The sequence below is a fragment of the Phaenicophaeus curvirostris genome, chromosome 2, assembly GCF_032191515.1.
Source record: "Phaenicophaeus curvirostris isolate KB17595 chromosome 2, BPBGC_Pcur_1.0, whole genome shotgun sequence".
NCBI lineage: Eukaryota > Metazoa > Chordata > Aves > Cuculiformes > Cuculidae > Phaenicophaeus > Phaenicophaeus curvirostris.
Window position 1 is genome coordinate 67,923,452 of NC_091393.1, and position 20,809 is coordinate 67,944,260.

Consider the following 20,809-nt stretch of genomic DNA (forward strand, 5'->3'; position numbering starts at 1 on the left):
TCCGTATAGGTATGGTCCTCAATGAAGAGGGTAGAAGCTGTACATAGGTTTCTAAGGATGCACATACTTCTAAGGACAAAACAGAGTTGCTGGTATGCTGGGTTAGGAACGCAGTTTCTACTTTGTGTGGATACATATAGGATATTTGTTAACATTGCCAAGAAAGAGAAGATAATAATTCTAATCTTCATTAGAATTATTGCCCTCTCCAGTTCTCATGATCTTTTTCCCTATAAAGTAATTTTTAATTGTAATGGTTTACGGTGAAACATGAGCTCCTATGATAGAGGCAGGAAAGCTAGACCTTTGGATTACTAGATATGAAATGTATGGTGTAGGTAAATGATCCTGTTCACAGTGTATATGCTACGTGCACAGTAGCTCACTGGGCTGGGTTTCTGAAGGTGTTGCTGACAGTAGCATTTGTTGTGACAATTGTTCAGAATTCTTAGTGGAAGTGCAAGGTGCACAGACCTAGTAGCAAGCAGAAGCAGTTCAGAACTGTGGAATGAGTATTTTATAATGGTGCAAATGAAATTATGAAATCAGCTGCACGTCTGTCTAACTGCACATGAAATACATTTGCTTTGTGATTGTCATTTAACAGCCTTGACTATGAGAACAAAATAATGTCAGTACCACATTCTACAGCGCTACAGACTACAGCACTAACACTTCAATTACAAAAGTATTGATCCCCTTTAATTATTATAACTTTTTTCCCTACACTTTTCTTAATATGTGTTTTCATTTTTGATTAATTTTTTGGCCTTTCTTTTTGAAAGGCACTTATTTATCAGTGTTTCTGGTGTCTTTTTTTTCCTTTTAATCTAGTGATCCCTGCTGTCCTGAAGCTCTTAAAGCTTTGGGAAGACACAGGGATGTATAGGTTTGCAGAATCACATTTATAGCTGTGAAAATTTTATTATTCTTTATCATTTCAGATGTCTGTTAGAGATGTATATGAGGCTTTGTTTATTTGTTACTGAATCATTCTTCTGTGAATAATTTTGCAGCAGTGTTCATTGCATGTAATGGAAATTTTAAAAGGCTTGTTGATGTTTGATGTGTGTTGGTATTTTACTGTGGTTCTTTTCTTTTACATGAGAGAGACTCAGTTAATGCCATTGTTGACCAATTATCGCCTATTTCAAATGCAGTTATACATATACAAATAAGTATATGTGTGTTGACTCAAATAATTCTTTGTCTGTCATTTGCTGTGTATAGCAGAATCTGTAGTGTACTCCTGACTTTTCATGGTCAGTGTTACATCACTCAAGTTTAACATTGCTTATTATTAATTCCTTGCAGGGCACATTCTGCTAGATTTCTGATGAAATGTTAGACTGTCAAACCTCAAAAATTCTGTCAAAAAATAAAACTCAAGCTGAATTTTCCTTCTTTTAACAGTCTACAATACAAAACAATAAGTTTTCTGTAGTGAATAGGAAGAATTAAGTCTATGTACAAATTGCAAATGTACTCAAAAATTACCACTCAGCTAATCAGTTTTCTTGTTGACTTGATTGCGACTGTGCAAGGCTCAATCACTGTATAGGATCATTCTCTTGATTAGCTACACTTAAACTACAGAGGTGCAGAAGGTTGTTAGTACAAAATCTTATGATTAGTAAAACAATAACAAGTTTGCAATTCAGCAATAAGTAAAGCATTTAAGATTTAGAAAGACCTGTCATAGGGAAAAAAAGAACAAAATTATTCAAAGAAAAATCCATTCTTATATTCATATTTAAAGAAGTAGCCAAAGTCTTAAATAAGTGAAAAAAGTCACATTATTAAATAAAAGTACACTTAAGGAAAAAAAATCTGTAGAAATGAGTTTGTTTTATTGTTTTCTACTTATGATTTCTGCATACATTTTTTTTTCCACTCCTCACTCTAATTTTGTGCTTAGGCATATTTAAAAGCACTTATACTATATTTTATTATCATATGTTCTTATCAGCTGATTGCAGGTATGTTAATGTGTGTTAATGGTTGCCATGGCGATTACCAGTTGATTTGTCTAACTGTGTATCATGGATAAGAAGTTGCGTAATTGTTGTTCCAAACTTCAAATTCATCTTTTTAAAGACAGTATTTGGTAATATCTTTTGGATATACAGTGTTTCAGAGGAAGTTATTTCTCCTTTTATGTCCTTTTCCAGATAAATAATTAAACCCAAGGTGTTAATTTGAATGTTCTTATATCAAAAAGAATTCCTTATAACATTTACTTCAACATTTTTTGGTCCTTTCTGTTCTGTAATCAGCCGTTCTCCACATGTACCAAATAAATATTGAATAAAGGGCTGGTTTCAACTTTATTATTTCCAATAAATACAGGACATAATCCTCTCAAATGGTCCTTATATTGGCCCTGCCACTGTCCTTCCAACTGGATATAGCTAAAACTGATATAGTATAGTAATTTGTGTCCCCAGCAACCTTTATGTTTCTGTTGCCCTTCCAGCATTTAGGTAATGTGTCTCCCATAGTATATGTTCTCCTAGAAGGTTAACTGGTAGGACTGGGCTTCATCAAGCACTAGTTAATACCTGCAGGGAAGGAGATGGAGAATTTGAGAGTAAAGTTAAACTCTGTAAGAAGGGAGGGATGGGGGGTAAGGAAGGTGGTTTAAGATTTGGGTTTATTCCTTATTACTCTCCTCTGTCTTTTTATTAGTCCAGTCTTTTTTTTTTCTTTTTTTTTATAATGAAATATTAGGAAGAACATAGAGAATTCTTTATATGCAGTCTCTCACTGGCAACAAACACTGGCACTTTGTGAGAAGAAAATGTAGACAAGAAAACAATTCTATTAGTTCTTCAGTTAGTCAAATTTATAAATAATCCAGTTAAACAATGCTTTCAAATAAGATAATTTTTCAGCACAGGAAAACCTAATCAATGTTGTGTTAATAAACCTAAAATACAAAGATCAAACCTTATTAATACATTAATTTCAGTGTGAGGAAAGGTCATGTTAAATTACCTGTCACAAAAATTTTGCATGTTAAGCATATTAATATTCTAAAAAGACCCTTTATTTTGGAAAAATACATATTTTAAGTATTTGACACAATAGGGCATAGGTTCATTTTCTATTTCATTGTTTATTAACTAGTATTGCATGCATTTATTAAATTTTTTAATTAGCAGCATTTTGTTCTTCTGTTAATATCTTGTTTAGTCTTTGGCATTTTAATATATCTTATTCAGTGCTATAATTAATACCCCTATATATTTATTGTAATGTTATGTCTCTGAGCTTTAAATATGTACTTCTTTCTTCATATGGTAGCTGCTTCATAAAATACATATACAAAGTATAAGCTCTTTTATTTTTCAGTCAAACTCTTTGTATTTATCCTTGTATTGTTATTGTATTAAGTAAATTTGATGAAAAATGTATAAACCATGCAGTTTTCTTTATTTGTTGCTAGTTTCTAGACTGTTGCAACTTCCTTGAATCCTTGGTCTGTTTGCAGTTCCATGATTTCAGTTGGTATAAATAGTAATTTTTTATACTGCTGCTATGGCACAATTTTGTCTTTAAGACAAAACAGTTTCTGAAATGGAATTGATTTTTCATATTTCTGCAGGATGTGAAAAATCGTCGAAATCCTCGCCTTGTACCTTATGCTCTTTTGGATGATCGAACGAAGAAGTCAAACAAAGACAGTCTTCGGGAAGCAGTCCGCACCCTTCTAGGCTATGGTTACAACCTGGAAGCTCCTGATCAAGATCATGGTAATTGCTTTTGCTGTTTTGTTCTTTTCTCTCTCTTCCTCTGTCTAAAAAAATACCAGAATATTACACTCCACTATGGGATTTTTTTGGTTCCGTAAAACAATCTGAAAAAGTACGATAAGTACTTTTCTCCATCTTTTGTTGTTTGTATTTCCCTTTGATCTTACTTTCCTTATTTTTTACTTTTCTTGTCCTGTAGTTTCAAATGATGAATTACAAAATGAAACACTTTTACATTTTAAATCAGTGATACAATTTCTCTGTTTTTCATACACTTCCTTTAACTGTTAATGTTGTAGATGCGATAATTCAGATGAATCAAAATTAATAGGTTAAGCAATTTAAATCAGGATGGTGAGTAGTACAAGACACAACCCTAAAATACAGGAAATCAGCAAAATGAGTTTATCATCTTACTCAATATATGGGCTTATGCCATGGAATAAAATGTATGATTATGTTTCAAATATATGCAAAAGTATCTGAAGTTTCCAAACTAAAATTGACTTTTTAATTAAAAACTTTTTAGTTAGTACTATATTTGTTATTAAAATACAGAATAGCAAAATTCCTGAGAAAAAGATCATATGTAAATGCAGTGTATATGAATATAATATCCTACAATTTTGATGCTTAATCAAGAAATCTACAGGTCACGAACAATCTTGCATTTAAACTTCAAATGTTACAACATGAAATTTTGGAAGACAAATGCCAACTAACCAAATTTCTGTGAATGTCAAACTGCAAATCTACAATCTGTTAAAGCTTCCTGGAATTTCTTAGGTATTTTAAGTTGAATAAAAGACCATAAGTACATTTTTTAACTCACTTTCTTAGTAATGTTTTCTTTGAATTTGCATCATTGCCAGATTGAATATTTCATTGATATGGCAGGCAGTATGTTCAGCATCTGTAGTTTGAGTTTGAGACATCCTAAACAGAAAAAATGGAAAACTTTAAGCCTCTGTTAAAGAAGTTTTAAAGAAACTGTACACAATATTTACCTGAGTAACTGCAGAATATAACATGTTAAGAAAGTTAAAAAAATCAGGAGACATAATGGTAGAAATAAAATAAAGTCTCTTATAGATTTTGGCTTTTAAAATAAGTCTGTCACGCTGAGATAAAGTTGTCAGATGGAATACAAAATAAGGGATGTTCTTGCTTTTGCAAGATGCTTTCTGCATCACTAATGGCATGTATAGAAAGGATATGATAACATAATAAAAGTCTTCAATATGTTGAGTAACCAATGATTTTTTTACTGCTTTATATAGTGATAGTATTATTGAACCTATTTAGGCCATAGACCTTAAGTAAGGCATTTTTGCAGAATATCTGGAACCTGCCGTTTTAAATTTCTTTTCCAAAGCATATGCATGCTTTCATCCTCATCTTTTATGAAAGGCTGCTATTAAACAACACTTTTAGATATGAGGCATCACTGATACAGTGAGTATCTAAGAAGGCTGGATTGCTGAATGGGCAAAACAATGTTTCCTAGTGGAGTAGATTGTGTTGGTGGCAAAATGCCATGTCCTCACCATGCCATCTCCTGGCGCCTAGTCTGGAGAGCTTAAGGCTTCTGCATGATCTTGTAATTTTTTCCCCCTTTCACTATGTGAAGGAGATTCTGGCATAGTGACAATGAGCATGGCTTCTCTTCGGTTCTGCGAAGGTGAGTTGTCTGGTATAGGAGGGTTTTGCCTATTGTAAAGATAAAGATGTCTAGTGGTGTAGAGTGAGAGGGAGAGAGAGCGCTCTGGTCTTCCACAATCTCCTCTAAATCCCACTGAATGATATTAATCCCCTTTCCTCATCTACAGCTCTGAGAACCATGTGCCCCCACCATTCCTTGGTAATGAACTGCTGGACAATCTTATTTTTTCATTAAGATGCATAGATCTTTGAGCTAGTGCTCTTCATGGACTTACTAATGAAATGTAAAGAACACAATTGCAATCCTTATATCTGAGAAGTGTCATCAATCCAGTTGCAAAATCCCCATAGGAAAGGACCTGCAGAACTGTGTCCTGCAAACTAGTCTTTCTTAAAAAAAGACTGGAATTTCATTCACCAAAAGATGTTTACACTCATTCTGGGAATTTAGATTTTACATTTTATGAGTCCCTCAAGTTTAGGTGCACAAAACATGTCCTAGGGATCAGCCAAAATCAATACTGTTATTAAAGGATGTAGAGCCCTCTAGTGGTGTTCTGCCTCAGTTTTCCTAACGTTGATTTAGAAAGCTCTATAGTGTCATTTTTTCATACTTTATTATTATTATTATTATTACTGCTCACCAGTTTCCCATACCACCCTTATTTTTGGCGTTGCATAGAATCTAGAATGCATGAGGTTACTTAAAATCTAAAAAGACAACAAATTGTCAGTTCTGGTCATTTGTGGTGGTTCATCTCCTGTACAGGTGAGGCACTGAGGATCTTCAAAATGGCAAAACCACTTTTCCCATAAGGCACTCTCTTCTTTGCATGCCTATGCTCGAAGGAATTCCTTTGCTTGTTGTTTTCACTGCCTTCACTTACTCGGTAGTTGAATACAGTACTTTTTGCACTGGGGTTTTTTTCCTTTTCTTTTTTTTTTTTTTTTTTAAATCTACAGCAATGAGACTGGATGTATGTAGTGGAATAATGGAAAAATTCAGGATCTTCCGCACAGAAAAGACTTATGCAGTGAAGGCTGGGAAATGGTACTTCGAGTTTGAGGCAGTTACTGCAGGAGACATGAGAGTTGGCTGGACCAGGCCAGGTTGTCTGCCAGATCAGGAACTTGGCTCAGATGAAGAAGCTTTTGTTTTTGATGGCTTTAAGGTTTGTATATGTTTATCTTTAATAATATGAGTGATTGTAAAACTTTTACATTTGCGTCTCATTCCATGTGTTATTTTCTGAACTTCACTTCATTTGTATTTTAAGAAATTATTTCTCTCTCTGAGGGCCTAGGTGGAATAAAGAGGATCAATATCGCCTGAAATCTTACTTAGCAAGCTTTGGCATCTATTATTTTTTTCACAGCTTCACAGTAATTGTACAGTATATATAAAGCATTGAAAATCTAAATGACTTATTCAAATTCAAAATACTGGCAGAGCTGCAATTAACTATGAATAATCTCTGTGCATTTTTATTCTGTTGTTCTCCTTATAAGAAGTGCCATTAGGGAATAAATATGGTTAAGATTATTAGCAGTAAATGTTTGAGGCAACTTGTATAAGAGTTTTACATAGGAATATAAAAATTATAAAGAGTATACCTAGGTTTTCATGTATATACTTAGAGTTTAGAGTAAATGAAGTACAGCAGAACCAATAGTTTTTGCTCAAGTTTAACTCTGTATGAGACAATGACAGATGGAAATCAAGTAGTAAAAATACATAGGAAAACAAACTAATTTATATGGTACTTATTTTCATCAGAATAGATTAAATGACTCATTACAACTTTTTCTTTCCGTATGAAGGCAAGTGCAACTACTATCCAAACAAGCTATGCATAGTTACTATTAAGCCTACTGATGATTGATGTCAAAATGGTTCTTTTATCTGATGTTGGAATTAATTTCTTTTATTACTTTTGCAATATGTAACAGAAATTAATAGTATTCCTGGCTGTTTCTGGTCAGATCAAGCTCTCAAGCAGTATTTTATTCATGTTGTTGGAATTTAACTTTTTTCCTCAGTGTTGTATTACATGAGAAAGTGCCTTAAAAAGAGAACTGAAAAGTTGTTTATGTAAAATATCTGATTGGCTTAAGTAAACTATTCAAGCCCTATATCTTTATTACAATAGCTGTGCAGTAGTTTGCTTTCTGAATCTTAGATTTTGACCTTTAGATCTCAATCCACAAAGCTATTTTATTGTCTTTGATTTTGATGGGCTCTCTCCTTGGTTGGAAAATAAGCTTTTGACCTTCAGGATACACAGAAAGGTTCACTTATTTTGTAGGAATTTCAGGATGGATAAAAATCTGGTTGTGAAGGAATATATGGATAGGGAATCCATTTGTTATTAACGCTGCTTTGTTTTGTGCATGTTACAGTAGTCCTTAATAGATATTATCATTTGATTTCCTATCTAAGACCCCATCCACAACCTTGCAGTCTTTGACTTGAAGTCCAGTTATGTGAATCATAAATCATGCCCTCAACTACTCTGGAATCTACGAGAGCGTTTGGCTCCAAACAAATTTTTTTTTTATTTTGTGCACCAATTTTTAGAATTATACTTTGGGAAACAATAAAGTTTGGAAGCAGTGAGTTTATAGACTACTAAATTAAATAAAACCAACTCCTTAAAAAAAGTTAATGAGGCAGCTATTTAAGATTGTAACTGGTAGTGTATTATTTTCATTATAGGTCTTTCATGGAGCTTCTGCAGAAAAGTATACCATGCTTTTACTTGTTACTGAAATGTTGAAATACCAAGCTTCCCTGTCAGCTCACTTAGTAACATTTTACAATACCGATGTGATTCTGTGCTTGCAGGAAGTTAATTGTTGGATTTCCATTTTCAAAGTCAACTTAAAGTAATCACAGTCATTGTTCAGGAATGCTGTGAAAGTGTTAATTTTAGTGCCATCTTTAATTCAGGGTCTAATTATTAGTTGTAGCACTAAGGCAGAGAGGAACACATACATTATCACTATTATTCTTTGAATTTCTTTTAAATCCTTTTCAGGCACAACGGTGGCATCAAGGTAATGAGCATTTTGGTCGCTCTTGGTTGGCAGGAGATGTTGTTGGATGTATGGTTGACATGAACGAGCACACTATGATGTTCACCTTAAATGGTGAAATCCTGCTTGATGACTCAGGTTCAGAACTTGCCTTCAAGGACTTTGAGGTTGGTGCCGGTAAGTAATGTAATACATTGCGATGTTAAATTGCTGTTGCTGCCCATTTTTTGCTCCAACTTCCCTTTAATGTGGTGTGCTGCTTGTTGGGTTTTGGGGTTTTTTGTTTTTTGTTTTTGTTTGTTTGTTTGTCCCGTGGGCAGGACCATCAGATTTTATCTGGATCGAGTTCTGAAATGCTCTCAAATTTCTGTCAGATTAGTGACAACATATGTTAGGGAGTTTAAGCCAGCTTTAAGATTTTGTTTTAACTCTGGGAGGAGAACTGACACCTGCTCCAGGATAAACCCAGCTGGTACAAAGCCTCCAAATTTTTTTACTTAGTTCTAAACCAGTTGCAGCATTCAGAGTCCACAAGCAGGTTTTAGTTTCTGTGAAGCCGTAGCTTATGAGATTGCAACAGATGGCAGATTGTAAGGTTGTGTCAGGTCCAGATTGATTCTATATCATAAAAGTAGTTTTGCTTATAGATTTATTTACATATGTGTGTGCCAATAGGTATATAAAAATGTAAGAAATTACATTAATATAGATTCCAGCTAAAATTTCTGAACTATAGTAATGTGTTTTAAGCTTTAATCTGTCATTTTCTGTAGTTACATATATGGTGTCATATAGTATGCATCTGTTAAATAATCCATCTCTGCCTGAGAGGTAAATTTTTTAACTGTAGAAGCTGCAATTTATATTTTGGATTGCTGATACCTATTCTCAGGGGAAATACAGATCTTATGCCTATTAATTAGGCAGCTCGCTGCCTGAATTTTAACCACTTTACTTTCATCTGGATTTCAGAGTATCTTACTTTTGGGAGTACTTTGGGAGAGTATATATATGTATGCATGTATGTATAATTCTTCTGCCATACCATAAGGCTTAGGAATAATTTGATTTTGTTTACAATTAGGTAATTGCCACCAATTTTCTAGACTCATGCCTACTACTTTACTGCCTTCAGATTTCTTTAGATATTGTGATACTGTGATGAGGGAAGGAGATACGTGAATTGGCTTACTGTTAGTGGTATAGGCATAAAATCATCCTGGTGTCATTAAATTGTAATAGTTTCCCAGTTATTAGGTAGTATAACTCCACTGAGGAGTCAAATGTTCTGCGGAAAAAAACTGGAATTCTGTGAGATTCTGGGGGTAGCTTGTTTGACCTCTATTTTCATTTCAACATTGATGAAATCACAGTAGTGTAGTTTTCATGGTACTTCTTTCTATCTGCAGATTCAGATTTAAGCAGATCTCTGAGTCTGAATCTTATAAATTAGTTCCTGGTTTGACATGGGATCTGAAGGCCTTGGTAATCATGTCAAAGACTTAATGTCAGCGTCAAGCCTTTCAGATATTTCCCAGCATCCTTTTAATTCAGCGTTAAGTTCCTCAAGTGTCTTGTTTGTAGAAAAGAGCTTGCCTTTGAAATAAGATCTCTTATTCTGTTTTAAAGGAATGTGCTGATTGATATCAGATTTAAAAACTGCAGATCAGTATTTGTAAATATTATGGGTATTTAATTGGCAGTTCATGGAGGAGTGGACACCTGCGTGTGTGTGTGTGTCTGTGTGCGCGCGTATGCAAACACGTGTGAAATACCCAAATAATATATGACTTCCATAGAGCTTTCAGTTTTTTTCTAGGCTGGCTTTAGTTTGGTTTTGTTAATGGCTCTTTCTTAAGAGCATTGAGACCTTTCTGAAGGTCACTTCTATCAATGAATTGTGTGCATGCCATATGCTGCTGCAGAAAGATACTTTTTGCTTTAGAGAAAAGCTAGAATTTCTGGTCAGAGCCCAATGCCCTGCTTGGAAGGATGCAGTCTGACTATAAATTAGTCCTGTATTTTTAATTTACTTAGGAGCAGTGAAAAGGGAATATGGCACTCCACCATTTTACTAATACAGCTCATGTGCTGCATCTTAGGTTGTGCGAGAGCAGGTCCTTGGAATTACAACAGGCTAATTTGTTTGTGAGATGTCATCTCAGTTATAGAATTGTTAAATGGAATTGGATATTATTATGCATGTATGTAAGAAATTTTTCACACTGTAGATATGAACAAGTATGCTGTACAAACCAATTTTGTTTTGTCAACACATGATCTCTGTGAGCTTGATCTGTTTATGGTGAGTGTTTTACAAATGGGTGCAGGAAGTTTTTCTTGTTTTCTCAAAAGCAGGGAACATTATAAAAACTGTTGCTGTCTCATGGTTTTACCACATGTGACAGACAATATCTTTCTGGTGGTAGTGTTAAAGTCTTTCTATTTGTTTTGCTGTCCCATACATGGATTAAAAGTTTTGCTCCATAGCTCAGTTACACACATGAAGATTAAGAGCCAGGTCACGGGTAAACCATCTGGTTTTGTAGCCTCCAGCATGCAAAGGCTGCACAAGATATGTGAATATCACATGTAAAATGGTTAGATAGAGTGCAGAATTTCACTGGAGATGGAAGTAGCACCTCCATGATTAGGACTGGAACTGGTATTTTTATTCCATTCATACAGAGTAACAGTTACTTTATAGTTATGTTTACTTGCAGGAGTTAGCTACATGTATAGTACTGTTCTAGCATCAATGAAATTTGTATCCGTGACGGAGATTGTGGTCTTGACTTTATATTGGCTACAGTTACAGGGCTGACGGAAAATACTGGACTGAAAAAAAAATACCAATGAGGGGTTTATCTGTGTAGGAATTTTGTTCTGTTTTTCTTTGTTGTCTTTCAGGGAATCTTGAAAATACTCGTTTACATTTTATATGTGCATGTGTAAAATATTTGCTTCGTGTTTTAGAATGAATCTATCTGAGTTCTTTTTTCCTGAGCGCACAGGAAAATGTGTAGGTAGACAAATGAACAACTTATGTGCATTATATTTAGGAAGGGTAAATGTTAATAATATTTTCAATATTGCATGTATTTTAAATACTCTGTGTTTGATTTAATTTTGTGTCATGTGTGCATCTGAATCTCTGTGAATAGACTTTATAATCTTTTCTTGGATTTTGGACTACATCTAATTATCTAGTCGGCTTCTTCTATAATGTATGCTTACTGAATTCTGCTGATAATGTCAATTGCTATTTTTTTTTGTTTGTTTGTAAAACAATTATTTCCCATTTGATTTTAGGGATACAAAATAAGGGGGAACTGATTATGTGTTAATCCCTAAGGTTCATATATATAAAAATATAAATATGGAATGTTCACAGCTGATCGGTTTACAACTCCTTGTTTTTGAACACTTTTTTGGGGAGGGGGGGTTGTTTCCCTGTGTTTTCTATGGAAGTATGAGGTCTGACAAAAAAACCCCAAACAGCGAGACTAAGCCTGTAGCTTAGGAAATGAGTGGGAGAGGAGAGAAAGAGATGGTTATAGAACATGTTCTAACCTGTCACTGAGTCAAGGCTCAACTCAGTCGCTTCACTCAGTATAAATGGATGCGTGTTCAAATAGGGACATTTTTTTACCCTCCATTGGAAAATGTTGTTGTGCATGACTTAACAGGGATTTAACATCAGTTCTCTTGGGAAACCGAAGAAATCCATGACAGAAGCTTTTAAACTATTGGCTAAGATTTACGGTGAAGAGATCCTAAAGATTGAGTTGGTGCTCAAAGGAACCCATTTTTTGTTGGTAGAAGATGTGAAAGCGAAACTGACAGAGATCTTCAACAGCCTTTCAGAAAATAATCTGCAAAAATTTCTTTGAATGTTGACAGCATGGTATGCAGCTGTGTGTCAACTCAGAAGAATTTTCTTAATTTGTTAAATAAAGGGTTATAGGCAGAGTCTCATTTTTTTTTGTGTGCGTTGGACCTTGTATATCTATATATGCAAATATAACTCTTGTAATTACGTGTTGTATAATACAATTTTGTTTCACTTAATGCTGGAAAATACTCTATTATTGTCTGTCATAGGATTTGCACTAGCAGAATGGACATGAATCATGTTGCCTCAATCATCTATGTTGTCTGAAAGTTGATGCCTTCAGATTTAAGAGCCTTAATGTGAAGTTAAAAATCTGGACTTGAACTTATGACTAACAGTGCATGTATTGTGCCCAATACACATACACTTGATAACCAGTCTTGTCTATCTGTAATAAAATCTTCAAAATATGGTACTGAAAGTGGATCTTTTATCTAGTGAACAGTCATTCCTGTAGGTGGTGCTCTGGAATTTGCTTTTGTATCTAAGGAACATATTGTGAACGAATATTCTGCATATAGTTTTTAATCTGTGCAACACAGAGTAAAGTGAGGAACTAGTTTTGATATGTATTTATACCCTTCAATAGCTGGTATGTTCACTTGCATCAGAATAATTGAAAAGAGCTTCATGTTTCTTGTTGATACAAAGTAAAAATTTTGTTAATAGCTAGGACAAACTAATCTATAAAGCATTTGGAGCAGTGGAAATTGAAAATCAGGATGAAAAGGAGCACAAGATATAAGAAGTTTTAATTAGTGAAGCTGAACTTAAGAAAAGCAAACCAAGCCTTTTTTAAAAAGTGCATGAAGAATCACAAGTGAGTTCCTTCCCTGTGCTAGTGAAACAGTAAGAGAGCAAGTGCATACAACCATGAATTGCATTCAAAAATAAAAACAAACAAAAAAGCAAAAGCAAACTACCATTAAGTTTCATCAAGCTAAGTTTCCTATTGTCAGTTCTCATTATCCAGGGCCACAAAGTGTTACATTTTTTTTTAAAGTAATTCAGTTGATTTTTGTTAATCTGCAGCATGCTTTTGGTGCATATTTGTAATTTTTTCCTGCTATTGATGCATAGACAAGCACTATATTATATCTAAAGTGATTTTTGAGGTTCTTTCAAAATAACTTAACTAATGAAATTTTAGGAGGAATATAAAATATGGTAATACTTGGAGTAAGATTTGCAACACACTACCAGCATAGCAGAGAGATTAACCAAGTGCTGGTTACTGGAGTCCCTGAAGTACTCTTAGATTTCTGTGAAGGAAATTGAATGTTGCATAAAGAGATCCATGGCTATTAGAGAACTTTTTTGTTTCAGAATGATATTTGAGATACAGTGCTTGGTGACATTCAACAGGTGATGTGTTGTCAATGACTGCTTGCATTTATACTGCTTGGGTTTTTTTGATTTTTTTAATTAGTTTTCCCAAATTATTTTTGATTGGGTCATGGAAGTGAGCAGTTCTCTGACATTCATGATGTACAGCTCATGTGTTCTTTCATCTTGTTTTAAGGATTTCTACCTGTGTGCAGCCTGGGCCCATCTCAAGTGGGAAGAATGAACTTTGGAAAAGATGTCAGCACTCTCAAATATTTCACTATCTGTGGCTTACAGGAAGGATATGAACCCTTTGCTGTTAATACTAATAGAGACATCACCATTTGGCTGAGTAAAAGGCTCCCTCAGTTTCTACCAGTGCCACAAAATCATGAACATATTGAGGTTTGTGAACCTATTAAAAAGTTTCTAGACAATTCTTCAATTAATATATTTTAATTATGTTTTTACTTTTGCACTTCTAGACAGGATTTTTGATGTAATGTGTTGATCCAATTCTGGATGAACCTTGTACCTGTTACAAATTTCTTAGATTCAGTGGAGGTGCAAATAATGTAATTGTTTGGTTGATAGTATTTCTTTATGAAATCTGTCACGTGTGTAAACTTGACATCCTTTGAGACAAATTACACATTATGTCCTCATTAAGAGCTCCTTGTGCAGCAAGAAGTTTGTAAACAACTTCTAGAAAAGGGGCCTTTCTACAAAGCAGACACCATGTGTTCTGGTGCACACATTTTGTGAAGTGATTTTTCCCTAACTGATTTGTTTTGATTTTAATAAATATTTATTAGTCCATTCTGTCAATGCTTATGCCCCAATCAGTTATGCACCTTGATGGAACTGAACCTTTTAAGTCCACTCCTTATAGTACTTATTTCCTCTTAAAATGGCACCACGTGAGTACAATACATTTGACCACTGATAGCATACTGTTGCAAGTTATGGATGTTTATTCTAGAAATACAAGTGGAATATTTACAAGGGGGAAAAAGCACCAGCATCAAAACAACTACATCTTTACATTTGATAGGTGATGAGAATTGATGGCACCATAGACAGCTGCCCCTGCCTGAAGGTCACACAGAAGTCCTTTGGTTCACAGAACAGTAAAACAGACGTCATGTTTTTTCGATTAAGCATGCCCATTGAATGTGCTGAGGTGTTCTCCAGATCAGCTGCAGGAGGATTACCCGGCTCTGGTCTTTTTGGCCCCAAGAATGACTTGGACGATTATGATGCTGATTCTGATTTTGAGGTTCTGATGAAAACTGCCCATGGTCATCTAGTTCCTGACCGGACAGAAAGAGAAAAAGATGCCACAAAAACAGAGTTAAACAACCATAAAGATTATGTTCAAGAAAAGCCTTCACGTCTTAAACAAAGGTTAGTAGCACATTTGGCTTTGCCCCCATCTTTTTTTTCCTCTTTCTCTTTTTATTTTTTAGCTGTTTCTTGAACTGTATAAGAAAATGCTAGTCAAATCTGCAGCTATTCTACCTGACTTTGGTTATAACACAGTAGGTAGGACAATTAACCTTCTTATAATTAGTTTACATCATATGCAATATGTAGATTAAAATTAAGCAGAAAAATGAAAACCTTTTTCAAGCTATTGGAAACCTATCATTTGCTTTCTTGTGAAGGCTTTTGCGATCATCACATGACAGAACTGTGACAAAAAAGTAACGTGGAACTTGTTTTCATGTGGCTTCCAAAAAGCTGAATATCTTTTTATCTAGTAATGTATGTTACCTTCTTTTCTTGCTCAATAAACCAAATAATCATAAGAATATTCTCTAGCTGACACATTCATTCTTCCTAATTTTTCTTATGGAATCAAGAACAGAACACCTAACTTAATGATGCTGTGGAGGTGCAAACACTGGGGCCTTCTCCAGACAATATTATTGCAGCTTTTCATTCCTTTTCTGCTCTTCTTTGCCAAACTTAGTTTGGTAAATATTTCAACTGCAGAATAAATCAAAGCATATGGGTAGTATAAATACTGTGTATTTAGGGCTAACATAATAAAAAGAATGTGTTTAGGGATAACATATCTATGTAAAATTCCTTTGTGTATTTATATTGATACATTGATCTTTTCATACTGATTTTGATTTTACTTATTTCATTACAGGTTTATGCTCAGGAGGACAAAGCCAGATTATAGCATGAGCCACTCTGCACGGCTTACTGAGGATGTGCTAGCAGATGATAGAGATGATTATGATTATTTGATGCAAACTTCCACGGTATTTTAGCTGTTTGCTTTTTCTTTTTAATAACTACATGTTTTTGCTTGTAAGAGTCTCAGAATCAGTGTAATTTTCAGGCAAACATTTTGATTTAAATGTCTGCAATATCCTGTGCTACTGAAGTTGAGACCACAATGTTCTTTTTAGTTTACTTGATTGTCTATCAACAATTTCCACATGGAAAGCCATAAATTAATTGAATCCATTTATGAAATTACTACTGGTAACACCAAATATGAAAATGGAAGAATAAATAGTTCTAGAATGATGGAATATATAGGAAAAAGTGCATTAAACTAATATGTTCAGGACCATTTGAAAACATCAGTACTAATTTTCCTCAGCACTTATTGCATGGAATTCCCAGGGGAAGTTTTATGCAGGTTTTGTGTATCTTTCTCTGACAAGATCAGCTTAATAAACTCTGATTCTTCAATATTTAGAGGAAAAAATACTTCTCTTTTGGATGTTTTCTTATCTTTCTATAAGATGTTAGATACTAGTAACTGAATCACCTACAGTATAAAAATTATAGCTGCAGTACAAAACTAGTCTAAAATGCTATCATGCTGAACCCTACAACACAAGCATCTTTAATCTTTTTTGGTTTTTAATATATATATATTTTGGCTATATTTCAATTTGTGCTTATACTCTTTTATTGCTTTGCTTATGAATTACACTTGAAAAACCCACGCTACTTTTGAAGAGATAACATATTTTCAGATTTCAGAGCAACAACTGAATCAAACTGATATACTGGAAATGAAATACTAACAGTTACTGATATTGTTTTTTTATTGACAGTACTATTATTCAGTGAGAATATTTCCTGGACAAGAACCTGCTAATGTCTGGGTGGGCTGGATTACATCTGACTTTCACCAGTATGACACAAGCTTTGACCTGGATAGAGTGCGTACTGTCACAGTTACACTGGGAGATGAAAAAGGGAAGGTTCATGAGAGGTTGGTTACAATTTTCTAAAAAGATATGTATTTTATACCCATAAAACAACTAACAATTTATAAACTGTAAATCCACCCCATTTAATGTACAGGAAAAAAAAAGGTAAAGGAAAACTGTAACCTTACTTGTTTTCTCTTGCTTGTGAAGAGGCAGTGGAGTAATGATCTGATCAAATCAATAGACTCTGAAGAGTGAAAAGTAAAATATCACAGCTATTTTATGGAGTTTCAGACCATCATCCTGTAAATATTGAATTCTGAAACAGCACACAGTAAAGTAAAATACCCCGTAGTAATTTTGTAGCTTTTGAGCAGGCTGAACTTACTACAACAGCTCCTCTCAGCACTTCAGCTTGTGATCCATGAAACTGTGTTATGCTTAACATTAAGTGATTTCAAACATTGACTTTCAAAGTCAGTCTAGTCTCTTCAGGTTTTATAAAAGTTTTGAGCTTGTTCAAATTTTTTCATGTTCAGTTTTCATTTTTTCAATTATGGAGTCTAATTTTCATTCCATTTTGACGTTGGTTATGGTGGGATCCGCTGTTTTCAGCCAGAAGGTCCTGTTGCTTGCAACTGTACAGAGTTGTTCTTAGTCCACTACTTAAAGTTTACACACCATCCGTAAATAAATTTGTCTTTTGACATTCAGTATAAAACGCAGCAACTGCTATATGGTGTGCGCAGGAGAGAGCATGAGCCCTGGACAAGGACGTAATAATAATGGTCTGGAGATTGGTTGCTTGGTTGATGCTGCCAGTGGCCTGCTTACCTTCACAGCTAATGGCAAAGAACTAGGCACGTATTATCAGGTGAGAATTTTCTGATGATATCTTCTAGTGGGAAGGGAGAAAACTGAATCCTCAGACTGCATCTTATTGGAAACTATTGTACAAGACTAGGAGAAAAAAATAATTGTTGCTGTTATGACAGTGATTTTTTCTCTCCTGTTTGGGTTTCCTGGGGTTTTATTCAAACGCTTGCACTTGTTTACTATCAATATAGATATTAAAGGGATTTAAAAATGTGTAATAGTATTTTACTGTCTCCAATGATTATATATTTATGCACCTTTGATTTAGGTTGAACCCAGTACAAAATTATTTCCTGCTGTATTTGCTCAAGCTACAAGCCCCAATGTTTTCCAGTTTGAATTGGGAAGAGTAAAGGTAAATAATGCTTGGTTTTATGCAGGTTTAAGATTAATATATCATAAAATAATATTTAGGGGGCCATTTTTTGCAATGTGTTGGGCACATCTTTATGATTCTAAGTGTTTGCGCTATTACCATTTTTATTATTAACTCATTTTTCAATACTTTGTTTAAAATACATTACATTGGATGAGAAAGGTCTTAAGTGATTAGAAGTGGCATAGGATATTGCAAAGTCCTGTTAATTTTCAGTATCTCATCCTTCATAATGAAATGAAAACACTAGGGTCTTATTCTACAAACAGAGCATGGACAGCTGGTGTATCTGCAGATTTGGTTAGGGTTTAAAATAGTTTTAAAATGCATTACAATAGTACACTCAAGAAAACAGAACTGAAATTGACTTTTCTTGCTTTGGATACATGGATGTCTAAGAAATCAGAAGAGCTAAAAGAAGAGTGGAGTTAAGATCTCTGGTCTGATGAAGTGACCACAAATTCCATTCAAATTTCTATTTCAAATTTGGCTATTTTAAAAAATATGTTATGCTAGTAATCTGTCAACCGTTCCCAGCTGGTTTTACAAACTACTGAAAATTTTAATTTCTTGTTGCATTATATTTACTGTACTGTATTTTTTATATTTATTGAAAAATATCATATATTTACTGTTTAGTAAGGATGATGAAGCTGATTGTCTTTTCTGTTGGAATTTTCTAGAATGTAATGCCATTATCTGCTGGCTTATTCAAAAGTGAACACAAAAACCCCGTCTCTCAATGTCCTCCACGTCTCCATGTCCAATTTCTGACTCATGTGCTTTGGAGCAGAGTGCCAAATCACTTCTTGAAGGTTGATGTTTCTCGGATCAGTGAACGTCAAGGCTGGATGATACAGTGCCTGAATCCTTTGCAATTTATGGCTCTTCATATTCCCGAAGAAAACAGGTTGATGTTTGTATGTTGAAGTATAATCAGAGCTAGGCTGGGAATATGAAGCTAGATATGTAATAAAATCTTTCAGAAAAGCCCAAGGTTGGCTCTGTATCTATAACACATGCTATTAAAGGCAGTGTGTTTTGATTTAGCTGATACTAAAAATTAATCTTATATTTCAGTGTTTTAAGATCTGCCTCCTTTTGTTGTTTCCAGCCTCTTCTAGATTCTCTCAAAACTCTTTAACAGTATATATGTTTTGAATGAAAATGGAAGAACACTGTTTATAAATTACTAAGTATAATCCTTAATATAGGCAAAGATCTGTTTTTCTAGAGATATGATTAAATTATTCCATTACTTTAATTTTCCTAACTTTAAACAATTGAAGAAATTTAACTTGTTACGCAAATGTCTAAGTGTTTTGCCAGTACCACAACTGAAAATAAAATCAGTTAAAAAGTAGGTAAGAATTATAAACAAACAATCCCACCTCTGAGACCCCTGCAAGTGAATGAGACCCCTGCAAGTGAACGCAAGTGAAGTCTGTTGCCATTTTACAATCCCAGTTCTAACTCCCAGTGAATTATATAAATATCTCAAATTATGCTAGTTGTAAAACCTTCATTTTCAGTTATTCAAATTAGTGTTTATAGTATGAAGAAGTATTCTGTGTAAGGAATTTTCGTCTTTCCCTGCTGACAGTAATTAAAGATGTACTTTAGGAACATCTTAAATGAATTCCTGATTGAACATTGCTCATAGTCCTTGATTCTTAGGTTGAAAGTGTTTCTTGCATGAGAGCTGAAATGTAGAAAAAGTCCATCCCTAGAACTGATATTGTGACTGATAGGGAATGTTGGTTTTTTTTGTTTTGTTTTCTTTCTCTGCAGAACAATTGATATTTTAGAGCTGACAGAACAAGAAGAATTGCTGAAATTTCACTACCATACCCTCCGATTATATTCAGCTGTTTGTGCTTTAGGCAACAACCGAGTGGCCCATGCTATGTGTAGCCATGTGGATGAATCTCAGCTCCTATATGCTATTGAGAATAAATATATGCCAGGATTATTACGTGCAGGTTATTACGATTTACTCATTGACATCCACCTCAATACCTATGCAACTGCCCGGTTAATGATGAATAATGAATTTATAGTTCCAATGACAGATGAGACAAAGAGTATTACTTTGTTTCCTGATGAAAACAAAAAACATGGCCTCCCAGGCATAGGACTTAGCACATCATTAAGGCCAAGAATGCAGTTCTCCTCTCCAAGTTTTGTAAGCATTAGCAGTGAATGCTTTCAGTTCAGCCCTGAATTCCCTCTGGAAATCTTAAAGGCCAAAACCATAGAGATGCTGACTGAAGCTGTTCAGGAAGGCAGTCTCCATGTCAGAGATCCAGTTGGAGGTTCCACAGAATTCCTATTTGTCCCTCTCATCAAACTCTTTTATACCCTCCTAATTATGGGAATTTTCAACGATGGGGATCTGAAGCACATCTTGCAGTTGATTGAGCCCCGGGTTTTCAAAGAAGCAATGAGCCAGGAGGATGAAACTGATTTCTTGGAGAAGGAGATGAGTTTAGATGACCTCAAGTCAGAAGAAGGAGAGGAAGAAACCAGAGGGGAGCAAGTGCCAAAGGAAGGACTCCTTCAGATGAAACTTCCAGAACCTGTTAAGTTACAGGTAATGATACTGTTGTGGTAGTGGTTGTTCTCTTTTCTTTACAGATTTCTTCTTAGTTCATTTGGTGATTTCTCTTTCAGGAAACAAGAAGATTTAGAATCTTCC

The 20,809-nt window shown here is 34.5% G+C and overlaps 1 protein-coding gene across 5 annotated transcripts in view; it reads left to right on the top strand.

Annotated features, from left to right (window-relative positions):
• The window catches only part of RYR2 (ryanodine receptor 2), a 370,828-nt gene that overhangs the window by 222,733 nt on the left and 127,286 nt on the right, over positions 1-20,809 (top strand). For all 5 annotated transcript variants that reach the window (XM_069852347.1, XM_069852349.1, XM_069852348.1 and 2 more), the window contains 11 exons: positions 3,608-3,755; positions 6,381-6,589; positions 8,456-8,630; positions 13,871-14,079; positions 14,729-15,081; positions 15,836-15,950; positions 16,761-16,921; positions 17,574-17,733; positions 18,004-18,090; positions 18,795-19,021; positions 19,903-20,704. In XM_069852347.1, coding sequence (XP_069708448.1) covers positions 3,608-3,755; positions 6,381-6,589; positions 8,456-8,630; positions 13,871-14,079; positions 14,729-15,081; positions 15,836-15,950; positions 16,761-16,921; positions 17,574-17,733; positions 18,004-18,090; positions 18,795-19,021; positions 19,903-20,704 — 2,646 coding nt within the window. The remainder of the gene's footprint in view (positions 1-3,607; positions 3,756-6,380; positions 6,590-8,455; positions 8,631-13,870; positions 14,080-14,728; positions 15,082-15,835; positions 15,951-16,760; positions 16,922-17,573; positions 17,734-18,003; positions 18,091-18,794; positions 19,022-19,902; positions 20,705-20,809) is intronic.